At 36.9% G+C, this 24,422-nt stretch overlaps 2 protein-coding genes across 2 annotated transcripts; both read left to right on the forward strand.

Annotated features, from left to right (window-relative positions):
• The first annotated feature begins 2,925 nt into the window (after positions 1-2,925).
• LOC132172659 (uncharacterized) lies at positions 2,926-9,470 on the forward strand. The gene is made up of 11 exons (XM_088518457.1): positions 2,926-2,963; positions 3,373-3,466; positions 3,617-3,980; positions 4,501-4,630; positions 4,751-5,146; positions 5,318-5,513; positions 5,719-5,853; positions 6,625-6,658; positions 6,829-9,061; positions 9,155-9,221; positions 9,327-9,470. Exons 1-11 carry the CDS (start codon positions 2,926-2,928, stop codon positions 9,468-9,470), a joined length of 3,831 nt encoding a protein of 1,276 aa, XP_088374583.1.
• A 3,682-nt stretch (positions 9,471-13,152) lies between these two features.
• On the forward strand, positions 13,153-23,387 carry LOC132183631 (uncharacterized). Its single transcript, XM_059596991.2, has 13 exons — positions 13,153-13,344; positions 13,797-14,212; positions 15,008-15,254; positions 15,939-16,051; positions 17,189-17,268; positions 17,590-17,731; positions 17,863-17,943; positions 18,673-18,777; positions 19,531-19,713; positions 20,416-20,508; positions 22,238-22,377; positions 22,470-22,536; positions 23,001-23,387. The coding sequence occupies exons 2-13, from the start codon at positions 13,820-13,822 to the stop codon at positions 23,118-23,120; spliced, it is 1,764 nt and encodes a 587-aa protein (XP_059452974.1). The 5' UTR covers positions 13,153-13,344; positions 13,797-13,819; the 3' UTR covers positions 23,121-23,387.
• Positions 23,388-24,422: the final 1,035 nt, after the last annotated feature.

Consider the following 24,422-nt stretch of genomic DNA (forward strand, 5'->3'; position numbering starts at 1 on the left):
TTGATGTTGGTGAGGGTTATAGGGTTCAGGGGTCTGTGGTAAATGCCAAGGCATTTAAGGTTGTTTTGAACTTGTGTAAGGAAGCTAATTAAGCTTGCTAATGAGGCTTAATCATGCAAATTACATCTTTCATTCGATCATCGAGGTCAATAAGGATCGAATGTTCAGCAGAAACATTGAAAAATTTGATGACTGCCAGTAATGCATGAAAAGCCCAAAGCTATTTCTTAAACCGATTACCTGATTTAACCTAGACCCGTAATAACGCTAAAAAGACATAACATACTATAATAACGTGATATAAGATGAAAGGTACAAACGAGTTTATAATGTTTTGGAAGTTTAGCTATTCCATGCATGGAAAATCCTAATGTAATATGATTAGATGTCTTTAAAACCCACATGATACCTGTTAACAATAAAGGTAATAGATTAAAACCAAGGAAAACATGCTAATACATCTTAAAACGAGATTGCAGTTTAGGGGTTATCTCTTCTTAAGGGTGAAGTCTCACAAAACTTACTTTCTCTCTCCTCTAGGGCCACTAGTGGAAAGAAATGGCGAAATTGTGTTTTTCTGAGAATGAGGATGGCTTTAGAGGGGGTTTTGGATGCCTAAGGGTTGAGGTGGCGAAAAAGATAGAATGTTCTCTGACAGGATCGAACATTCGGGAGGTACTTTGAACGTCCAAGAGGTGCTTCAAACATCCGGTCAGAAACAAATATCAATCGTTCAACTGGGACGTCGAACATTTGGAAATGAAGAATGGTAGAATATCAAAGGTGTTTTTAAGGAATTATAATTTTTAGTATTTATTGGAATCCTTTCATATGTTAATTACAAATATGGGGTTTTGATTTATTTATTTATTTATTATTATTATTTTTTTACAAGAGGGGTTTTGATTTATAAATCGTAATTGTTGAATAAATAAATATATTTATTTTAGGGGTATTACAATGGATGGCTTCTTTTTTTTAACATGTGGCATGTGTCGTAGCAAAATTATGTACGTGGCATTAATCCTGACATAGATGGTTGCAAGACCACCCTTCTTCTTTGTTGGAGCATGTGGTCATCTCTTTTTTTTTTTTTCTTTTTTTCTTTTTTTAAGTAATAAGTTAGTACCTTCATATGAAAAATTAAGCACTAATTTCTTTAACTTCTTTAAAAAAAGTTATAAGAAAGTGTAAAAATATTTTTTAAAATATTATGTGTCTTTGAGAAGTCATCTGTGTTTAAGATCGTTTGTCAATGGTTTTTTTTTTTTTTTTTTTTTGGGGGGGGGGGGGAGGAATATAAATTTTAGTCCCCATGTTTTCATGTAGTTTCAATTTTTTTTTTTTTTTTGAAAATGGATTCCCTTCTTTCATTACTCAAAAATAACTAACTCGTCACTTACAATATCTTGAAGATAAACGGGAATATCATCTACCCACATGTGATCCCCCTATAGATAAAGCCATTCATGCTAGTCTATGAGCAGCTATGTTAGCTGATCGTTTTACATGACTTAATTCCCAGTTTGGCTCCTCATGTAGTAGGTTTTTGGCATCATTAATCAAATGCCCATAACTTGCCCAACACTTACCCTCCTACCGAAGGGCTTGGATAACTTCTAGAGAATCTCCTTCCAACTTGACATGTGTAAGCTCCAATTGGCGTCCCATGTCAATAGCACACCAGGCGCCTATTACTTTCGCCACAGATGGGTCCGAGATGCAAGGTCATGTAATGCATTTTGTTGCCACCAAAACACCTTCAAAGTCACGTACCATTACTCCCACACCAATTCTCCTCCCCATACTATCAACAGAGGCATCCCAATTAACCTTCAACCATCCCTCCAAAGGTTTTTCCCACTTTGATTCTTGGACTTGAGGGCTTCGTAGACGTTCACTAATTAGCCGGGCATTAGATAACAGAAACAAATCCATCTGTTTAGTGGCTATACGGTTCACTGCTGCAAGAGTAATAAACTCCTCTTCAAAAACAAACTTATTTCTTTTGAACCACACCTGGCGAGCCACGAAAGCAAATCTCTGAATCTCCTCATCCTCCCACGTCCCCAAGAGCTTTGCAAATATGTTAAGAAAACCGACTTCATCACTCGTACTTTTTTGAATTCTCTTGGAACTACCCAACTACACATCCTTCGATGCCGAACAGCTCCAAAGAACATGCCCAACCAATTATGTTTCCCTGCCACAAATTGGACATAAAGGATTTGGAGCAATGCCACGCTTAAATAGGTTCTCATTTATAGGCAATATATTTTTGCTAGCTTTCCATAGAAACATAGCCACCACCCTAGGAACTTTTATATTCCATATGGACTTCCAAATAGTAAACATACTAGGAATCAATGAGCTGCTACCCTTCTCCATTTCCTTTCTATCACACTCCACATGGTACGCACTTCGAACTGAAAAGATCCCATTTTTATTTCTAATCCATGATGATCCGGTTGTTTATTCGGACAGATTGAAAACCTTCCAATATTCTCCACTTCCTCAGTCGTGAATATCTCTGCCAAGAGATTCATGTTCTTCCAATTAGTGTCACCATCAATGAGCTCACTTACTTTTGCTTCTTTATCTAGCACCTAGGCAGGTGTTTGAATGGAATAGGTAATCGGCTTCTCCACCCATTTATCCCCCCATATGTTTATAGAACAACTGTCGCCCACCCTCCAAATCAACCCATTCTTGAGCACTTTTCGAGCCGTCCAAATACTCCTCCTAGCATAGGAAGGTGATCAACCCAAAAGGGACTCCAAAAAACTACCATGAGGATAGTATTTTTCCTTGAAAGTCTTGGCCACTAACGAAGCCGGATTTTGATGAATTCTCCACCCTTGCTTTGCTAGTAGTGCCAAATTGAAACTCTCTAAGTCACAAAGTCGCCGGAAGAGGAAGTGCAACATGACAGGTGGGAGGAGAATGAGAAACAGATCAGTAAGGTAAGTTACGGATCATCAAGAAACCCTAAACATGGGGACTAATCACATAGATAGGGTAGTGAAGGGGCTACAACAAAGAAAAAAGCAACGGACATTCGAGGAGATTTTATTCCTTTTCTAGGGGAGGGAATTTCGGACTCTAGTGAATCTAATCCTACGGGGAGTGTGGGCAATGAGGTAGAGATGGGGGGGAGTTTATTACCGCTACATGGAGAAAATAGGGGGCAACATAATTTATTCTTGAGCCAAGGAGCAAGAGGGGTCGTGCAGAAATGCCAAGAAGCAGTGGGTCAACTTCCCACGTTATCTACTATGCATAGGTTGAGGTTGGACAAGGTTGCAACAACTGTTGTGCCAGAAGGAGCTTTAAAGGTAGCTAAAACCATGTTCACATCACACCAAATTGCAGGAACGAAAACAGGGAAGTTATAGAGAAAGGGATGCACGTGGGGATGAGGGGTGATAAGGCAGAAGAAGATGGATTGGATAGTCCCATGAGGGAGGCAATTACAGTGGGGTTAGGTGGTAGGAGGAATATGAGAACCTAGAAAAGGCATGCATGTGAAAATTTGGGTGGAATTGTCCTTACGGGGGTGTAAGGGAATAAAAATTCAAAACATAAGGCTCTTGCTGTAAAGGGTAAATTGAGTCAGGAAGTACTAAGGAAGAAGAGCAAGAAGGAGGAAGGGGATTGTAGTGCAGTGAAGACGGACTCGCCAAACCCAATGATTCTCCTAAGCTGGAACTGCCAAGGGCTTGGGAACCCTCGGACAGTTCGTGACCTTTGTCAATTGGTAAAGGAAAAGAAACTCAGTTTATTGTTTCTAATGAAAACAATAAGTAAGAAACATCATCTAGAAGGTTTACGTGTAAAGCTTGGTTTTGATGGGTTGTTTGTGGTAGACCCAATTGGGAGGAGTGGGGGTTTAGCACTCTTTTGGAAGGAGGAGTTGAAGCTGGAAATTCAAAACTATACAAGGAGGCACATCAATGCCATTATTAGTTGGCCGGAGGAAGGTATTAGATGAAAATTTACGAGGTTTTATAGCCATCAGAATATTGCTAAACGTAAGAGCACTAGCAACAGCTTTCCAACCATTTTCCCTCAATTTATGGAATAAAACTACTTTTTGATTCCCTATAAAAAAAATACTTCACAATAGATTCTCTTATTTTTCCTTATATGAATTAAATATTATTTCTTTTTATCATTGCAACCAATAAGAAATGAGAGAGGAGAGATAATTGTTGGGACATGTGAATGAGAGAAGAGAGAGAATGATTTGTTTATAATTTGATAAAGCATTGAGTATCTACAGTGTTTCTCAATGCATTGGGAAACACTGCAAATACCCTTTGGTGTAGGTTAAATATAGGGCTTTTGATGTGGGTGTGTTTTTATGGTTTTTTTTTTTAATTTTTCCAAAACATAGGGAAGGGAATGGCATATAGGACATCTGCTGCTAGTGCTCTAAGGAGTCTTGGGATTTGCTCAATCACTTGAAATTATATTCTCCCTATTTGTGGCTTTGTGTAGGAGACTTTAATGAAATCATGAGGCAACATGAAAAAGTTGGTACGGTTCTTAGAAGAGATGGGCAAATGGCGGATTTTCGTACAACTTTAGAGGATTGTAATCTAAGTGACTTGGGTTTTAAAGGTCCCAAGTTTACTTGGACGAACGGGCATAGTGATGAGAGCTTTACGAAAGAGAGGCTTGATAGAGCAGTAGCAAATAAGGATTGATGCAGTTTGTTCCATAATGTAACGGTCCATGTGTTGGTTAGTCGTTCCTTCGACCACAAACCGTTGCTCACTGAATGTAAAGTTTTGAAGGAGGTTTGTAAGAAAGGAAATCGGGGCTTTAAATTTGAATCCAAATGGATTGTAGATGAGGAGTGCCAAGAGGTGATAAGGGAGGCGTGGGAAGGAGATGGAGTAGCAGGTGATTCGATTGCGACAGTTTGTTCAAAATTGGAGCAATCTAAAGGGAGACTCATAAGTTGGAGTATCCGGAAATTTGGGAGCACCGAAGAGACTATAAAACAGAAAACAAAGCTTCTAGCAGATTTGCAACGTGATGAGGATTCTGGGAATTTGGCGGAAATTAAAAAGCTACAAGGGGAGATTGACTTAATTATAGAACAGAAAGATTGTCGGTGGAAAAGGGCTAAACATCATTGGTACCAACAAGGCGATCGCAACATGACTTTCTTTCATGCCTAGGCTAGTCACGGGAAGAAAGTTAATCAAATTCAGACGATACGGGATGAGGAAGGGAGAGAATGGAAGAAACCAAAGGAGGTTAGTAAAGCTTTTGTCTAGTTCTATCAAAAGTTGTTTTCTTCTGAAAGGACCGTAGAGCTGGAGGAGGTGTTGGGAACTATGGAAACCAAGGTCACGTCAGAGATGAATGCATTATTGACAAGGAGATTTGATGCGACTGAGGTCGATTTTGCTTTATTACAAATGCAACTGCTCAAGTCTCCTGGACCAGATGGTTTTGCGGCTTGCTTTTATCATCAATCATGGCTTTTGATATGGGATGAGGTATGTAATGCTGTCTTGGGCTTTCTTAATGATGGTCTTTTGAGGTCGGGATTAATAATACGGATAAACCTCCTGTGCGGTCCGGCTGCAAAAGGTGTATTTTGCAGCAACCAATACAACAGCAACACCTAAGCTAGATGCACTTAATAAAATAGAGACCAAAACATTGGAACAAAAACTCTTAATAAACCCATTTTTAAAACAGCAACACCTTCCTATTTGCTGCCGCCCTTGCCCAACGCTCCCGCCACTGCCCAATGCCAAATCGTTGCCCCCGCCACTGCCCAACACCAAATCGTCCCAACACCTTCCTATTTGTTGGGTTGTTCCTTCTAGCAAGGTGAGCTTGTTACAGTTTTTTTTTTTTTTTTTTTTTTTTGCAGTTATCCTGTTTGGTTTGTTCCACTGCCCAAGCTCTGTTTTTTTTTTTCTTCTAGTTTTTGTTGAATGATTATTGCTTGGACTTGCTTCTATTTGATACTGATAGATTAAATTTAGTGAGTCAATTTTTACCTTTGTAATGACAATCATTTTTGGATTAAAAGAATGGATCTTTTCTCACACTGTTTTGTTCTTATTCAAAATTTTAAGGAAAGTCTTTTGGGTTGTTGAATTCTGAAGAATGTATGAACTTAAGGAGCAAGAAAGTCAACCACTTGGTGAGCTTTTAAACATTTATATGCTTAATCAAATATATGATGAATGAGAAAGAAATTGCTCAAGCCCGTTTACAATTTAAGTACTAAAATCATGAACCTAATAATTATTTAAACCATCTATGGTGCATTTTGCCCAAATCGTTCCAACACCAAATCATTTTGTTTGTTGGCTTGTTCCTTCAAATGAGCTTGTTACAATTTTTTTTTTTTTTTTTTTGGCAGTTATCTTGTTTGATTTGTTCCACTGCCCAACCTCTGTTTTTTGTTTTTTTGTTTTGTTTTTGATTTTTTTTTTTAGTTTTTGTTGAATGATTATTGCTTGGACTTGCTTCTATTTGATACTAATAGATTAAATTTAGTGGGTCAATTTTTACTTTTGTAATGACAGTCATTTTTGGATTAAAAGAATGGATCTTTGCTCACACTGTTTTGTTCTTATTCAAAATTTTAAGGAAAGTCTTTTGGGTTTGTTGAAATCTGAAGAATGTATGAAGTTAAGGAGCAAGAAAGTCAACCACTTGGTGAGCTTTTAAACATTTATATGCTTAATCAAATATATGATGAATGAGAAAGAAATTGCTCAAGCCCGTTTACAATTTAAGTACTAAAATCATGAACCTAATAATTATTTAAACCATCTATGGTGCATTTTGCAGATCTAAATAATAAAAATCAAAATGATGATTCCTTGGCTATAGAAGACTTAGATGTTGATGATGAGATGATAGAAGATCAAAATGATATAAACTTGCTTTGTAATGATTTAAAGCAGCCTACTGAACCATGCATTGGTTTAGAATTTGATGAGGTTGAGGATGCTCGTACATGTTATAATGCTTATGCAAGACAAAAGGGTTTTAGCATTAGAAAAGGTCATACTCGACTATCAAAGGAAGATAAGTCATTGATTGCGGTAGATTATGTTTGTTCAAGAGAAGGATTTCGAAGTACGATTTATCAAAAGAAAAGCAATATAATTTCGAAGCGTGCAGAAACAAGGGTAGGATGTAAAGCATTGATGGGTTTAAAGAAGGTAGGGTCAAGATGGACTATAAGTAAGTTTATAGTTAAACATAATCATGAGCTCCTTAGTCCTAAAAGTACACGTTTTCTTCGTGGACATAGAGGGGTAACAAGTGCCCAAAGAAGTCTTATAGATACACTCAATGACTCTGGTGTACCTCCAAGGAAAATAATGTCCGTGTTGAGTAAAGAATGTGGTGGTGACTATAATATTGGGTGTATTGCTAAAGATGTTGAAAATTATTTGGGTAACAAAAGAAGAGTTCTTATTGGAAAGGGAGATGCACAACGAATGTATAATTATTTTGTCGAGAGCCAATGTAAAAACCCAAGTTTTTTCTTCTCACTCGAAGTTGATGAAAATGGATGTATGGGTAATTGCTTTTGGGCAGATGCTAGATCACGAGCTACATACCAGTATTTTGGAGATGTTGTTACTTTTGATGCTACTTACTTGACAAATCGTTATAGGATGCCTTTTGTTCCTTTTACTGGAGTTAACAATCATCATCAATCTGTGATGTTCGGATGTGCTTTGCTTGTAAATGAAACAGCTGAATCTTATAAATGGTTGTTAAGAACTTGGCTTAAGGCAATGCTTGGACGTGCTCCTTTTACGATTATCACAGATGATGACAAGGCTATGGGTAAGGCAATTGCAGAGGTACTACCAAATACTACTCATAGATTGTGTTTGTGGCATATCTTACAAAAGGTTCCGGAACATTTGGCTCATGTATATAATAAGCATGAATCTTTCAAAGTAGACTTTAACCATTGTATTCATAGCACGCTCACAATTGAAGAGTTTGAGACAGAATGGGGAGAACTTGTAGGAAAGTATGGGTTGGGAGAGAATGATTGGTTGAAAAAACTCTATATGCGGCGTGCAAAGTGGGTGCCAGCTTACTTGCGAAACTCATTTTGTGCCGGCATGTCTACAACTCAACAGAGTGAGAGTATAAATAAGTTTTTTAAAGATTATGTTCGTTCGAGCACAATGGTGAGTGACTTTGTCCATCAATATGAGAAAGCCTTGGATGCACGCTACATTAAAGAGAAAGAAAAAGATGTCAAGACAAAAACTTCTAGACCAATTTTGAAAACATGCTACAAGATGGAAGTTCAGGCGGCAAATGTTTGCACAAGAAAGTCATTTTTTATGTTTCAAGAAGAGCTATTTAAGAGTCAAAAATACACTTCAGCTAAACATCGGGAAGAAGGAGGTACAAAGATATATAGGGTGGCCCATCATGAGAGAGAGAGTCCATTTTATGAAGTTACACTTGAAATTCTTGAGAAGAAAGTAACTTGTACATGTCGCATGTTTGAATTTGTTGGAATACTGTGTAGACACATTCTTCAAGTTTTTGTGAAGAAATCTCTTATGGACATTCCCCAACATTATGTTTTAGAGAGATGGACGATCAATGCCAAGAGTCGCATTATACATGGCATATCTAGTGATGAAATAGAAGTAGAGACACAAAATTCTTCATTCTTGATGAAAAATAGCTTAAAGTTGGAATTCGATTCACTTCAAGAATTGGGGTCCCATTCGAAAAAAAAATATGAACATCTTAGCATTGGATTACAAAAGCTTCGTAATGAGCTTTTGACAATGGATGATGATTGTGATAAAGATATAGAAGATGGTGATGTAAGAAGCTTTGAGGGTCCTCTACTAAATAGCCAAGTATTGTCGAACATTACATGCACATTGCAAGATCCTATGCATATTCCTTGTAGAGGACGACCCAAATCTTTGAGACAAAAGCATCCAAAAGAACAAGGAGGAACTACCAAAAGGACTTGTAGCATTTGCAAACAAATTGGGCATGTGAGAAGCAATTGTCCTTCACATAGGTATTCTTATTTTTGTTATCATTTTTCAATTTATAATACTTTATATTAAATGTATTTTGACTCCATATTTTTCAAAATGTTCTTTTTCAATAGGGATGTTATGAATACAAAGTTGATGCCAGCTAACTTGGGGTCGATAGAACAACAAAATTTAGCAACGGTAAATTTTCAATATAACATATACTCCACCAAAGTAATGTGCTTATTCGATTAATAGTGAAAATATCTATTCGTTTAACTTTTTTTATTTGTGAAAAATTTACAGTGCTATTTGCCAACTATGGTGTATCCCTCTACAACGACACTTGTTACGTCTCAAGATCCTATATCTTCGTCGTCTACAGTTGATATTGGTGTAGATAGCATCAACGCCTATGGAGCTCCCTCAAGTTGCTTTGATTTTCTCTAGTTGTGTTTGACTTTGAAGTTTGCCTAATTTGTTTTGCTGGAATAGGCTTTGGAGTTTGCCTAATGAGTGTGGCTTTGGCTTGAATTCCATTTTAATCTGTTTTGCTGTAATTTGGTTTGGAGTTTGCCTAATGAGTGTGGCTGTTTTGCTGAAATATGCTTTAGAGTGAGATGCCTAATTTCTGCAGCTTTGTTGCAACTAACGAGGAACTCAGTAATTTCTGTAATTTCTCTAAGTTTAAGAATACAATTTATCTCTTCTATAGCCTGTTTGTGAATAGGATGATTATGCATCCCTTTCATTCATGAAGAATGGTTTACAGAGCATCCACCACAGATTTAGTTGCCTGATCAATTTCAACTGAATCAATACTCAGTCATATTCATTCAAGCTCATATGCACAAAACCTTTCTTAACAAAATTCACAATGGCAAATACATATGGCTACAACTCAAATCATGGGATTTTTGGGAGAAAGAGAGTAATTTTTGGGAGAAAGAGAGAAGTGAGAAGTGGCCATTTGATTTGGATGTGCAATGGCCAGAATTCTTATTTGCAGATTTTTATTTGATTTGTATTATGTGCAATTGAGGCATTATGTGGATGGCATAATTACAGATTTTTCACAATTATGTGGATGGCATAATCACTCGTATTTCTTCTGCCCGACCATTCTATAAATGTGAACAAAATTGGTAAGCTTTGTTAGATGAACACCCATCAGTAAGCACAAGAAGCCTCTAGAACACACAACAAAAGGAAAATAAACATCTTTACATACACAACAAACAAAAAGCCAGCACCTAATTACAAAACAAATTCTTCTGAAAGAAGAGCTAAACAAATTCTATTCTGCATCAAACCCAGAAAAAGTTTGCCAATTTTGGCCTCTCGGATTTCTTACCAACCAAACAGAGTATACGTAAGAGGAATGAACTAATTAAAAACCCAGAAAAAATTTGCCCAGAAATTAAACGCAGACCCAGAATCAAACCAAACAAAATCCCTCTTCGTTTCAGATGGCCCCCATTGAACAAATTCCCCAGCAGCAGGAAAAACAATAAAAATAAAAAACCCAACCCAAGCTCTTCTCGGCAAACCAACAAACGTGCGGCGCCAGACGGTGGCTTGGTGACTCTGGGTTTCTCTTTCCGATGAAAGGTAGAGGCTGTGGATGCTTGCGCCGGAGTGAGAGAGAGAGAGACAGGAGTGAGGGAACGCCCAGCTGCCCAACCCAGACAACCGGCGTGGGTCTGACTGAACGCCTAGCCGCCCAGAACGCTGCTGCCGCCCAACCCAGAACGCCCATGCCGCCCAACCCCAAGTCACCGGAGAGGTGACCCACGGCTGGGTCACGGCCAGACCCCGCCGTGGGTCACGCCAGACCCACGATGGGTCTCGCAGACCCAGACCCACCGGCCATTTCTTCTTCTCTGCCAGACCCACACCATTTCTCCTTTCTCCTTCTTTCTCTCTTTTCTTTCTTTCCCTTGTTTTCATCCGGTGTATTTGGTTATAAGTTGTGTTTGTGCACTTAGCTTAGGTGGCAGTAGTTGATTGGGGGCTGCAAAAGTTGGGTTTTGCAGCCCGACCGCATAGTAGGGGCTCTCTAATAATACTCATATTGCACTCATTCTGAAAGTTAAAAATCCTTCTTGCATTTCGGAATATCGGCCCATCAGTTTGTATAATGTGTTGTACAAATTGATCTCCAAAGTTTTAGCTAACGGTTGAAAAAGGTGATCCCATCCATCATCTCCCCAACCCAGAGTGCTTTTATACCTTGCAGGTTAATCACTGACAATATTCTTGTAGCTTTTGAGGCACTTCACACTATGGATGTACGAATCAAAGGGAAAGAATGTTTCATGGTGTTGAAGTTGGACATGAGTAAGGCCTACGATAGAGTTGAATGAGACTTTTTGGAGGCGGTAATGAGGAAGATCGGCTTTGCGGAAAAATGGATCACACTCACTATGACTTGCATGAGAACAGTGACATATTCAGTTTTTATCAATGGGCAGCCGAATGGTCATATAATACCCACTACAGGTCTCAGACAAGGTGATCCTCTTTGGCTCTTTCCCCATATTTTTCCTTTTGTGTGGAGAAGGTCTAAGTACTATGCTGAATCTGACAGAGTCAGAAGGAAGAATTATTGGATTGCCTTTTTACTAGGCGGGGAACCAGAATTAATCACCTGTTCTTTGCAGATGATAGCCTACTTTTTTGTAAGTCGAGTATGCTTCAATGGTACCATATCCAACGGGTTTTAGAGGAGTACGAAAAAGCTTCAGGTCAGAAATTAAATAGACGAAAGACGTCCATTTTTTTCAGTTGGAATACTGGTCAGGAAACCCGAACACATATCCTATCGGTAGCAGGGGTTAGCTCTACAGGCCGGTATGAGAAGTACTTGGGGCTGCCAAAAATTATAGGATAGTCCAAAGTTAGTGCTTTTGCAGGGATAACATGGAAGGTGTGGGATTGGATTAATGGGTGGAAAGAAAAATTCTTGTCCCAGGCGGGTAAAGAGATCCTTCACAAAGGCAGTCATTCAAGCAATACCCACATATACTGTAAGTGTTTTCTTGTTGCCCAAAACCTTATGCAAAGACATTAATTCTATGATGTCTAAGTTTTGATGGGGGTAATAAGGAGAATGAGTCTAAGATGGCATGGATGAGTTGGGAAAAAATGTGTCGGTTTAAAGAGAAGTTTGGTTTGGGATTTTGCGATGCAGTTTCAATTTAATCCTTAGGTATTCAATTTCGATGATTATGTCTTTAGGTTTTCTTTTTATTTTAACCAATCCCCTTTTCAACTTACCGTCTATTCAATTAACTATATAGCATATGCTACATGGCTCTCGTTTAACACATCATGTGCCAATTGTATGTGTCATGTGACAAAGTTGGGCAGCTGCCTTCTTTTTATTATTATTATTATTATTTTAAGATTGATTAATTTTTTATTTAGACTATATTTATAATCTAAAGTAATTGTGTGTCGTGACACATACGGTTGGCACAAGACTCGTCAAAAAAGAGTTACTTCACATTATTATTATTATTATTTTTTTCCCAAAAATAAAAAGGGTTACTTCACATTAGGATGGTAAGTAAAAAGAGATGCCTACCAAAAAAAAAAAAAAAAAAAATTTACTTCACATTATGATGGTAAGTTAAAAAGATGCCTATTTAAAAGGATAATGATCATCTCAATTTCAAAAGAGAAGTAACTTATTCATTTAATGATTTGAATTTAAAGTTGGTGCATCTAATGATATATATAATGTTACGACATTTAAATTTTTTATCAGACTTGTCAATATTGACTTACACATACATCGTACGGAAACTTAAAAGACGTCATTGTTAGGCCCTGTTTGGCAACCAACTCCCCCTTATTATCATTTATTCTTAAAAAAAGTCCAATCTCTTTTTAAAAGTATTATCAAACATCTTTCTTTACTTTTCGATTACAAAAAATGTAAAACTCATAAAAATATTTATGATTTTTGAAAATTGTGCCAAAAACATTTTTTTGAAAATTGATTCTTTTGAAATTAATTTTATTTTTTAAAAACATTTTACTCAAAAAAAAAAAAAAATAATAAAAGAGCATGAAAATCTTGCGACTAAATTTTATTTCCCACCCCACCCGACGCCCCCTCCCCTCATTTCCTGAAAACCGTTAACCCAATACCCGATCTAAAATTTCGGTCCAAAGAAGTATCGGGCCGTTTGGTCAAAAAGAAAACCACGAGGCCGACGATAATTCCAGGAAAACTTACCAGATCTCCCACTTCCCTCCGCCCCCGCAAAGATCTGTCCCATTTCACCACTCCCTGATAGATCGAATCGTCTTCAAGGTATTCCACGCCTCCTCTCTCTCGCTCGCTCGCTCGCTTTTCTTGTGTGTGTTTTTGGTATGTTGCTTCGTCGTTATTTCACTTTTGCTCTCCTTTTTTGTGGACACAAATTCTCTTTCTAGGGTTCCGTCATATCTATGGTTTTTTTATGATTTTTTCTTCTCACATTTAGTTTTCCACTCAAAAATGTTGTTTTAGCGGATTATTTCTTGGTAATTTTTTTTGAAGTTGCCTAAATTACTACCTTTGTAATTTAGAAATGAAAGATTAGTTCCAATTTAGCTAAGTGAAGAGGAATTGATTTATAAATTGTTATCATGTATTAGTTTTCCTTCTGGGTCTTGAAGATTTGAAATATTGATTTTTTTTTTTCTTGATTTTCTTAGTAATCAAACTAGGGTGTTGTGATTCGAGTTGAATCTTTTCTAAGACATGGTTTCTTTGGTTTCCAGGTACGTTGATCTTTCGAGACACGATGGCTATGGTCGATGAGCCACTCTATCCGATTGCCGTCCTAATTGACGAGCTAAAAAATGAAGATATTCAACTCCGATTGAACTCGATCCGCCGGCTCTCCACGATTGCTCGCGCACTTGGAGAGGAGAGGACCAGGAAGGAGCTGATTCCTTTTCTCAGCGAGAACAATGATGATGACGATGAAGTGCTTCTTGCAATGGCAGAGGAATTGGGGGTTTTCATTCCCTATGTTGGAGGCGTTGAGTATGCGAATGTGCTGCTCCCGCCATTGGAAACTCTTTGCACGGTTGAGGAAACCTGCGTGAGGGACAAAGCTGTGGAGTCGTTGTGTAGAATTGGTGCACAGATGAGGGAACAGGACTTGGTTGAGTACTTCATTCCTCTGGTTAAGGTCAGATGCTTGAATTTTTTCCTTTGTTGTTTGCTTTTGATTTTTTCCGAATTGGTTTTTGTGTTTATTTTTATTCATATGTATCATATTCTATGAATATTAAGTGAGCTGTACAAATTAGAAAGTTTTGTAAGACGTAATAGTGGATGGGTCAGTGTCTTAGGTGTTGCATGTTTTATGATGCCGATGAACAATTACAGGCTTTTACAGATTGTGCTTGCCAGTTTTTTTGATTAGATAGACTAAATTATCTGCTCAGATAGTCTATGTGATCTTTTCGTTAGAAAAGTTAGTTTTTTGGCGGTTAGTTTTGCAAAGCGTCATTGCCACCAATGTCTGGTTAAGGGCGATCTGATAAACACTTGGCAGCTAGAAAACCGACTGCTCACTTTTTACCTGAGGGCTGCCTTACAACCTGAGGTAACATGTTTGTTGAATATATCTCTTTCGTTGCATCAGCACTTGAAACTTTCACCCTGGTCATGTGTTCTTGTGTCTTGACACGCATTACTTATGCCTTGGGGAAACTTGCAGGCAACTAGGATAGTAGTCTCAAAGTCAAACATTTGATTGTTGATTTGTTTTATATCTGTTTTCTGTGCTTTAATAAATGTAAAACTCTTCTTATAAATTTTACATTACTTTTCAAAAAAATAAGTGTAAGACTTCTCAAAGTCTTTGGTCCTTTGATCATACTTCTTTTCTGATATCCCCTAATGCATGATCTTGTTATACCTCTTACAATTAGAATGAGACTCAATTTTATTTTAACACATCATAATCTCCAACATTTAGAGACTGGCTGCTGGTGAGTGGTTTACTGCTCGAGTTTCCTCATGTGGCTTGTTCCATATTGCTTACCCAAGTGCCCCAGAGACATCAAAAACTGAACTACGAACAATTTACGGTCAGCTGTGTCAAGATGACATGCCTATGGTCAGGAGATCTGCTGCAACGAACCTCGGAAAATTTGCTGCTACTGTTGAAGCTGCCCATTTGAAAACTGACATCATGTCTATATTTGAGGATCTGACTCAGGACGGTATGTAAATGCCCTTTGGAGCTGTTTAATTCTGCAGTTTGAGAACATAATTTAAGCTGTCATCAAATGACACCTTATGTTAACTTCTTGTATTTAATTTTTCTTGAAAGAATGGACCGTTGTTAATAGTTTTTTCCCAATTAAATTTATGGGTCAATTTAGCGCAGACCCCTTTTTGTCCTGACCAGATGAAAGCTGAGGCATAAGATGAATAACTAATTCTAGGAAAGAATTGTTATGCTTCTGCTATTGCTCTCTTTTATCCATTTCAGTTCCAGATGGTGTGTGCTTGGTCATTCATGTTTGTATCTTGCATTATTCATAAAAATAAAAAATAAAAAAATAAAAAATAAAAAATTGCTTGTATATTGCATTCAATTTCTATTTTTTGAATCAACATAATTTTTAAATAGTGATGTTGGAGGAAAATAAAACTTTGTTTTTATTGTTGTTGGAGTCGAGTGTTCCCAGTTGAGCATCATCCTGATTCTGTTTAGACTTCTAAGTAACCTAGGTGACTTATTGGATGCCTAACCCTGAGGGTTAATTGTCAAGTCCATTTCCATTAAAAACTTTGCAATATTTATTCATCTACTTGGATTTGCTATTAACCTATTATGTTATATGCATTGGCTTAGAGTTTTTAATGACAACAAGAATTTGCTCATACTAATCTCATTGCAGATCAAGATTCTGTTCGGTTATTGGCTGTTGAAGGTTGTGCAGCACTTGGAAAGTTGTTGGAACCTCAAGATTGTGTGGCACATATTCTTCCTGTCATAGTTAGTTTCTCACAGGTATGGATTATGTTGTTAATAATTACATTCGAAAATTAACCTGCAGCTTGTATGGTCTGTTAATCTCTATATAAACCAGAAAAAAAGGAAAAAAGATTTAGATAGAGACTATAAACCTTTTATCCTTTTTTTGTTAGGTGTTTATCTTGTATACTTCATGTGTACTTAGATATGCCATATGTGTTTTTAATGAAGTTCATTTACTAATTGAAAAAAAAAAAAAAACACTCTTGGTTGCATTTAAAGGTTTGTGGAAACCTTTTTTCTTTATTAAATGATCAGTAAATTTTTAATGAAAAATCAGTAACGTTAATCTCTGGCATACTCCTTTGGTTGCTTTTAACATGCTTATAACCTTTTTGTAATTAAAATATTAATGCTAATTTGATAAAGCATTTTCTGTTGCAGTTTCCCTACAAAAGGTTCTATAATCTGTTGGGCAACTAAATGTTAGCCATGTTTCTACCATTAACTGTGCTAAAATGCTTCTAACATGCTATTCTGATTTTCAATATCCTTTTTGGCCATTGTCTTCATTGGTCTTTGCTTTTAAGTTATAAATACATATGTACATTTTCCTAGGATTGCTCTTGAGATGAATGTCTGTCCTCTAACCGTATTTACATTTTCTTGTATTTTAGGGCATTTGGATAGATCAGTTTTAATAGCTAATTTTCATTGAATTTTTCCCTCTTTTGTAATAGAATCTCTTACTTCTACTGACGAAAAGGGCCGAGAAAGGGGCACTCCCCAAGTACATTGGATGTATTCAAGAGAGACCCAGCTATCTAGAACTTGACTCCTATAACTAAGGGAAAAATTGAAGGAGAAAAAAAATGACTAGGGTCAAATTCATGATAAATAAAAACTAGGCAGACTACAATCTTAGGATCAACTCTTTGAGTATGTGGTGGGATGTTATAAGTGGAAGTTTTTCCTTCAATTTTAAAAAAGTTTTGATTGCTTTCACACTAAGACTCTGTGGTTGAATATGTTATTGGAGGAGAATGTATAATTTGTAAATAATCCTAAATGAGAGTTGCATCTCTTTATTTTGTTAACTATTATAACTGAATCATGAAGTGCAACACAATATGTGCATTTGCTGTTATGTGATGCAAAGTCTTTTCTAACCAGGATAAGTCTTGGCGTGTTCGTTACATGGTTGCAAATCAACTATACGAATTATGTGAAGCTGTAGGTCCTGAACCAACCAGGTACTTTCTCTTTTCCTGCAGAGGAGCAGTTATCTTGAATGTTTCTGTAGTAATTCAATTTTCACCAATCTATTGCCAGGTCTGGTTTTTTTTTTTTTTTTTTTCTATGCTTTAAATACTTTACTTTTTTCCCTGGCATTATCAAACAATCTCTTGCAGAATTTGAGAGATCTTGATTTTTATGTTGCAATAATCTCAAAACCGTCTTTAGAAATCATGTACTTGTCATAGTGTGTCATGATTTATGTAGATATTTTACTATGGTTTAAGGAATTAGCTTCAATTCTAATTGATGGTTGTCATAACGTTTATATCTGTTAGGTCGGACCTGGTACCTGCATATGTTCGGCTACTTCGTGATAATGAGGCTGAAGTACGCATAGCTGCTGCTGGAAAAGTTACTAAGTTTTGCCGGATTCTGAATCCAGAACTCGCAATTCAGCATATCCTTCCATGTGTGAAGGTACATGTGCTCACCAACTAGTTAGCTATTTGGTGTTATGTATTTGACGGTAGATTGTGTAGTGTTTATTCACTTGTAGTCTTGTTCAGATGTTGCTTGTTTGATAACTTATGACTTATTGTCTTTTTTAGGAACTGTCAACAGATTCGTCTCAGCATGTTCGTTCTGCGTTGGCTTCTGTTATAATGGGAATGGCACCAGTTTTAGGAAAGGTAATATCTTGTCTAGGTACATATGTTGTTTCTCATCTTAGATGGAAAATATAGAAGTTTACTTATTCATTTCCATGCAACAGTAGAAAGGCATATAGCTTAGGTTATGCAATGTTTCTAGCATCATCATCATTTTTTTCTTCCTTCTAGCTAGGTGCTTCTTCTTGTATACTTTTTTTGTATTTATGGGTGCCTTACGCTTTTAATAATATGTGTCGATTACTTATTTTTTTAAAAAAATGTTTCTAGCATCTTGTCTATAACACCTTTTATTGTCTTTCATTCTGACATCAGGAGTAATTGTGGTGTAGAATATGTTCCTGCTTTTATTTCCTACATGTGATTTTCTTTCTCACTTGTTTGGGTGTATCCTGTTAGACGCGTGCGAGAGAGTTCTTTCTATAACTAGTGATCTAATTGAAATGCAATTGGAGAGTGAGCTAGTTACCATTATGCCTTCTTGCTGTGGAATAAACTTAAGAGCATCAATAATATTTCTCTCCTGAACATGGCATGAATTAGTGATACCTGTTTCAAAATTGCTAACATTTTATGTCATGCATCACTGGAATTGACATGTGTGGATAGCTTGTTTTGGTTCTCATTTAATTAAAACAGAGGAGGGTGTTTCTCTCTCTCTTGATTTTACCATATAATGTACTGTTTTCTTTTGAGTGAAATTTTGTTTATTTCCTTGTATATAACGTAATTTCTGTTGATGGTTTGCAGGATGCAACAATTGAACAACTGTTGCCTATTTTCCTTTCTCTTTTAAAGGACGAGTTTCCCGATGTCCGGCTGAATATTATCAGCAAGCTTGATCAAGTTAACCAGGTTTTTGTCTATATTCAAGTGTTAAAGAGTTCATTTCTTCCAATTTTGATCAATTGAACACTTTTTCTTTTGCATTTTTCAACGATTTAGCATTTAGTGGCTGGTATTAAAAAATTTTAAGTTTTTTTTGATAAGTAATAAGAAGTTTTATTAAAGAAAGAGAAAAGCGAGAAGCGCCCTTAATTACACACGAAGTATACAAAGGGGGCCAAAGCGAGCCCAAAGCAAAACCCCAGCACACCCACCCAAAAAAACCAAACAACCACCCAAAAACCCTCAAACAAACACACCAACGCAAAGCCCACTAATCATTTTCAACTTTGTTACAAATCACAGATAACTTAAAATTTTTTTTTTTTTTATTAAAAAATTTTAAGTTATTCTGTGATTTGTAACAAAGTTGAAAATGATTATATTTCCCCATATTACTTAATAAAATGAAGGAAAAGAAGAAGAAAGATTTTTTCTCCTCCTGCAGATCTCTCAGTGCCCTGTAAATGATTATCTCCACTATGGTGTTGCAGCACTATTTTCCTTTCTGCCTTTCATTCTGCTAGAGTTATGACTGAGGTTGATGTTGTCTTATAAAATATGATCCTTTAGTTGATGCAGCATAATTGTTTCTTAAACTCAATTGTTGTTTTATTGCCGCCTTTCTTGAATTATTTTGAAAGTACCAGTTTCCACAAGAGTGTTTGTAAACATTTAGTATTAAATTTTAATCAAGTCTTGTTAATGTAACTGTTAAAACAGGTAATTGGAATTGATCTGCTGTCCCAGTCTCTTTTGCCAGCGATTGTTGAGCTTGCAGAGGATAGACACTGGAGGGTTCGGCTTGCAATAATAGAATACATACCTTTATTGGCAAGTCAATTGGGTGTAGGCTTTTTTGATGACAAGCTTGGTGCTCTTTGCATGCAATGGCTAAAAGATAAGGTTTGTATAGATTTTGGTTACTGACTGCTAAATATAACGTGCTTATGCTTATGCTTTTGACTTGATCTTTATATCTGTTTTGGTTAACAGTTTCCTCTTTATGTAGAAAACTCTACATTAAATGTGAATCCATCTTCTATTCTCAAAATTGTCATCTTCCTCATTGTTACTATTATCTTTTTCGAACACATTTGCTTTTAGTAGGTGGGGAATCTATTTTCTTGGAATTGCAAAGTATTAATGAGAATTAGTAATTGCTGTTGTGGGCCTATCAATTTATACACATTCCCAGCTGAATTTGGTGGGAATATTCTTGGATATCCATCACATTGTCACTTGTAATTTTTTGCTAACGCAATTTGCTCCTTTGAGTTTTCAGTGTTATATCTCCTTCCCAAGGGTAGCTAGACTAGGTTTCAATTCTGCCGGATTGAAAATTATCTAAGTTTTTTTAGACGTTAAGATGCTTTTTCTACAATTATCTTCCACTTGAGGTTTCCATAGCACATTTTTTTTAGTATACTTGTTTCTAGTAAATTTATATATGTTGTTGGGGCCAACAATGAGAAACTTGTATATTGGATTTAATTACTGTAATGTCTGACCCTTGCAATAACAAGCATGATCATGCAATATTGACTGGCTAACATCTTGATAGGGTATAAAATTTATTTTCGCTAACTCTGTTGATACTGGCTGTAGGTTTACTCGATTCGTGATGCAGCTGCGAATAATGTGAAACGCCTTGCAGAAGAATTTGGCCCAGATTGGGCAATGCAACACATAATTCCACAGGTTCTTCTGATTACATATTACTTGCATTGATTTCTGTTGATACATTATTATCGTATGGTACCATTTCCCAAGGAAAAGCAAAAAAGAATTCTCAGATTGATGTTGGTGCATGACATGCATATGAAGTGTTTGACATGGAAAATTTCATAAATTTATGATTGTAGATTTTCAAAATGATCTCTGATGCGTCTTTCTGATTCCAATCAATGCGAGAGTATATGTCCTTGTCAGAGCTTATATTCATTCCTTCATATCCTGTATATGAAAGGAATTTTGTTGTCAAAATTCATGCCATTGACATGCTAGAGTACCTAAATTCTTTGTCCTGGTGTTTTGTAACACCCCGGTCCCATATTGGGAAGATGAGAAGAAGCCCACATAGAGTGGGTAGTTTATAAAGATAGTCATGGGTGCTAAGTCCCACATTGCCTAGTTACTAGGTGAAACTGGGCTTTATAATGAATTTTAGGGAAACTCCAAATTGACTAGTCATTTTGGGGTAATAGCGCAGATGTGGCTAGCGCTTTTCCCTGGGTCGTTACAAGTGGTATCAGAGCCACCTATTAACGCCAGGCCATGTGGTACGTATTAGAGCACTGCATGACGTAGCCCTGACGAGGACGTCAGGAATTTAAGAGGGGGAGTTTGTAACACCCCGGTCCCATATTGGGAAGATGAGAAGAAGCCCACATAGAGTGGGTAGTTTATAAAGATAGTCATGGGTGCTAAGTCCCACATTGCCTAGTTACTAGGTGAAACTGGGCTTTATAATGAATTTTAGGGAAACTCCAAATTGACTAGTCATTTTGGGGTAATAGCGCAGATGTGGCTAGCGCTTTTCCCTGGGTCGTTACATGTTTACTTATATTTATTTTGATTAAGAACAAAATATTTTTTGAACGAAAGATAATTTATAAGCTGGTAAAGACCGAAGTTCCTTAACCTTTCTTTTTTTTAACTGAGGCCAAAGCAATACTGCTCTGTTCTCTAGCATTGAAAAGGAACTAGAATCATCTTTCAGTTCTAATCCTCAACCTCTAATGTGACTAAAAAAGAAGGTAAGGTTCACTGTTTCTTTTAGCAACTCCAATGGCCGTGAAAAGCCTATTAACAACCAATGACTCACCATCCAATGCCTTGTTCTTTATTATCTGTGATGCCTTTTTTGTGCTCAGTAATGCCTCTGCCCTAATGGCATATCCGACACCCGCCACCTAGAGAGAGTCCCATTATTGTGGACTTGAAAATCCAAAAACAGTTTCCCCTCGTCTTGACTAGCTTTCTTGGTCTGGGGTGTCAATTGCTTAGGAAATTCTCTCTCCTGCTTTCCTGTTCTTGTTGCTGATTCTACGTCTCTCATATGATCAGATGGTAGCTTCTGTTTGGGAGGATTTGTGGTGAGTTGATGGCATAGACTTCAACCACTGTTACCTAAGAAGTGCCTCTCCCTAGAGGTGTGCTTGTGGAAGGAGAGCAGAGAGACTCTCACCAACAATTCCTTTGTTCCAAATTTGAGCTTTTTATTGTTGTCTGTCAGCTTTGGGGGACTTGTTGCTTCTCTCAAATTACGTAAATAATTATGAAATTGAGTTAAAAGAAACTATATAAGACTATTCTCCCACTCTGAACTGCTGGGAGTGGTTAACATAACATACTCACATCTGAACATATCTTTGGTGTATGTGCTTTTTTTTTTTTTTTCTCAAATAGCTTGGATATTCTCTTACAGGTCTTAGACATGATTAATAACCAACACTATCTGTACCGGATGACCATTCTACATGCAATTTCTCTACTTGCTCCTGTAATGGGCCCAGAAATTACTTGTTCCAAACTTCTGCCTGTGGTCATTAACGCTTCAAAAGATAGGTAAAGTCAATAGATTCTGAAGCTTGGCTGTGAATGTCTTTCTTTCTGTTTATTATAACTTGGACTGCCGTGTTGACAATTGCACCTTGCAGGGTTCCCAACATCAAGTTCAATGTGGCTAAAGTCTTGCAGTCACTTATTCCCATAGTTGATCAGTCTGTAAGTAACTCGCTTTCGATTTACATAACATTTCTGAGTCAGAAAATAGATGATAACGACATTGAGCAAGGCGTGATATAGCAAAGAGAACATGTATGAAATTGAGAACTGGTGTGATTTTGGAACTTTTTAGGATATTATGGTTCTTAAAGATAATTCTCCATCCAGCTCTAAAAATGATAGGTGAAAGAAAATGCAATATGTTGTATCATATGGTGATACAATTAGGATAACATATCATATGGTCAGATACAATTAGGATTTCTGGGTAAGGATATCTTTGCAAATGTCCCTCGCCCCCCTTCTTTTTGGGCGATGGAGACAAGGCAAATCTCTGGTGGACATCCTTTTATCCCACCCATTTTGTCCAATAATGATTGATTGTCTGGAAAAGAAAGTGCAATACTGTTTCGTGAGCATATGCTGATGGGACTACTGATTGGGATGCTTTGTGAACAATGCAGGTGGTTGAGAAGACAGTCCGTCCGTGTCTGGTCGAACTTAGTGAGGATCCGGACGTTGATGTCAGGTTCTTTGCCACCCAAGCACTACAGTCAAGTGATCAGGTCATGATGTCTACCTAGGTTCATTTAGGTCATTGATTTTTTTTTTCTTTACTTTTACTTTTGCTTTTCTTTTCTTTTTCTTTTTTTTTTTTGTTTTGCTGGCCAATTTGGAAGTTAAGATGATATACAGATGTATGTAATATCTTACTTGAGGTGCCAGAATATTTTTTTCCTAGGACATTTTCTTTTCTTTTGATTGACATGCCATGTACACCATATCACAAGATCCAACTAAAAATCTCGCAGAAGTTATGATTGTACATCTGCAGAATGCTATTTTCTTCCCTCAAGCTGCAAATTAGGTAAATGGGATCTGTGTAGAAAGAAGTTATAACAGGGCTCGGGTTTGAGCAATTTGTGGATTTGGACGCTGCCAATAGATGCCTTTTCCACTCAACCAATATTGCTGTGTCAATGGTTATGATTATTCGAAACTTACCAAATATCTTGTGGTCAAGCTATTTGGTGCCTCCATGGCACTCGAGAGTTATGGTACTCTTCGTACCAATGATCTCGGTGATGTCGTCAACAGGCTTATGTAACCTGCTGCAGCACGCCATGCCCGTCACGGATGGTCCCATCATGTCTAAAAAGGCCAGGCAATGTGCTAACCATAGCAGCTGCAGCCGTTGGTTTGTTTTCCCATCTGGATTTCAAATTTCTTCAGATGCGTTACTTCTCTTTGTTTTCAACCCGTGTTACTCTGTCGTTTGTCCACTTTTCATTTGTTTTATTTAAATTTAAATTAGTAAAATAATTATGAAATTTGAAATCTGCTCAGAAAACATTAAGTTAAAATGCCCGATTCTTCTTACATCAGATAATTTGGGCAATCCTCATTGGCTGGAAATTTAAAATGAATTTTACACAACTTGGTATCCCCTTAAAGGGCAAAAAGGCCAATCTGAAGGGGTGCAGCTCAGGAAGTAGCTAACTGAGCAACCATGCCCTCGCTGACATTTTTACTCCTTTAAAACACATTAAAAAACAGAATTATGTCAAGGACTAAATAAATAAATAAATTCCTTGCGTCTTTGTTCAACAAAAATAAATAAATAAATTGACTGCGACAGAGAAATTGAGAACAGAGTAAAAAACGGAATATGGGTCAATGGGGTCATTGGCTGAAAATTTAGAATGAACTCAACGCAGATGGAGTGAGAGATCTTTGTTTTTTTTTTTTTTTTATTAATTAACATTTCCAATTCACTTAAAAAGTATAAACAAAAGTTTCAAAATTGACAAGTCATTTTTATGCCAACCAAAAAATTATCTCCCTAGTAATTTTAGTGGCAGGACTTCCATATAGTTTTATTGTTT

The sequence above is a fragment of the Corylus avellana genome, chromosome 7 (genome assembly GCF_965113065.1).
Source record: "Corylus avellana chromosome 7, dhCorAvel1.hap1.2, whole genome shotgun sequence".
NCBI lineage: Eukaryota > Viridiplantae > Streptophyta > Magnoliopsida > Fagales > Betulaceae > Corylus > Corylus avellana.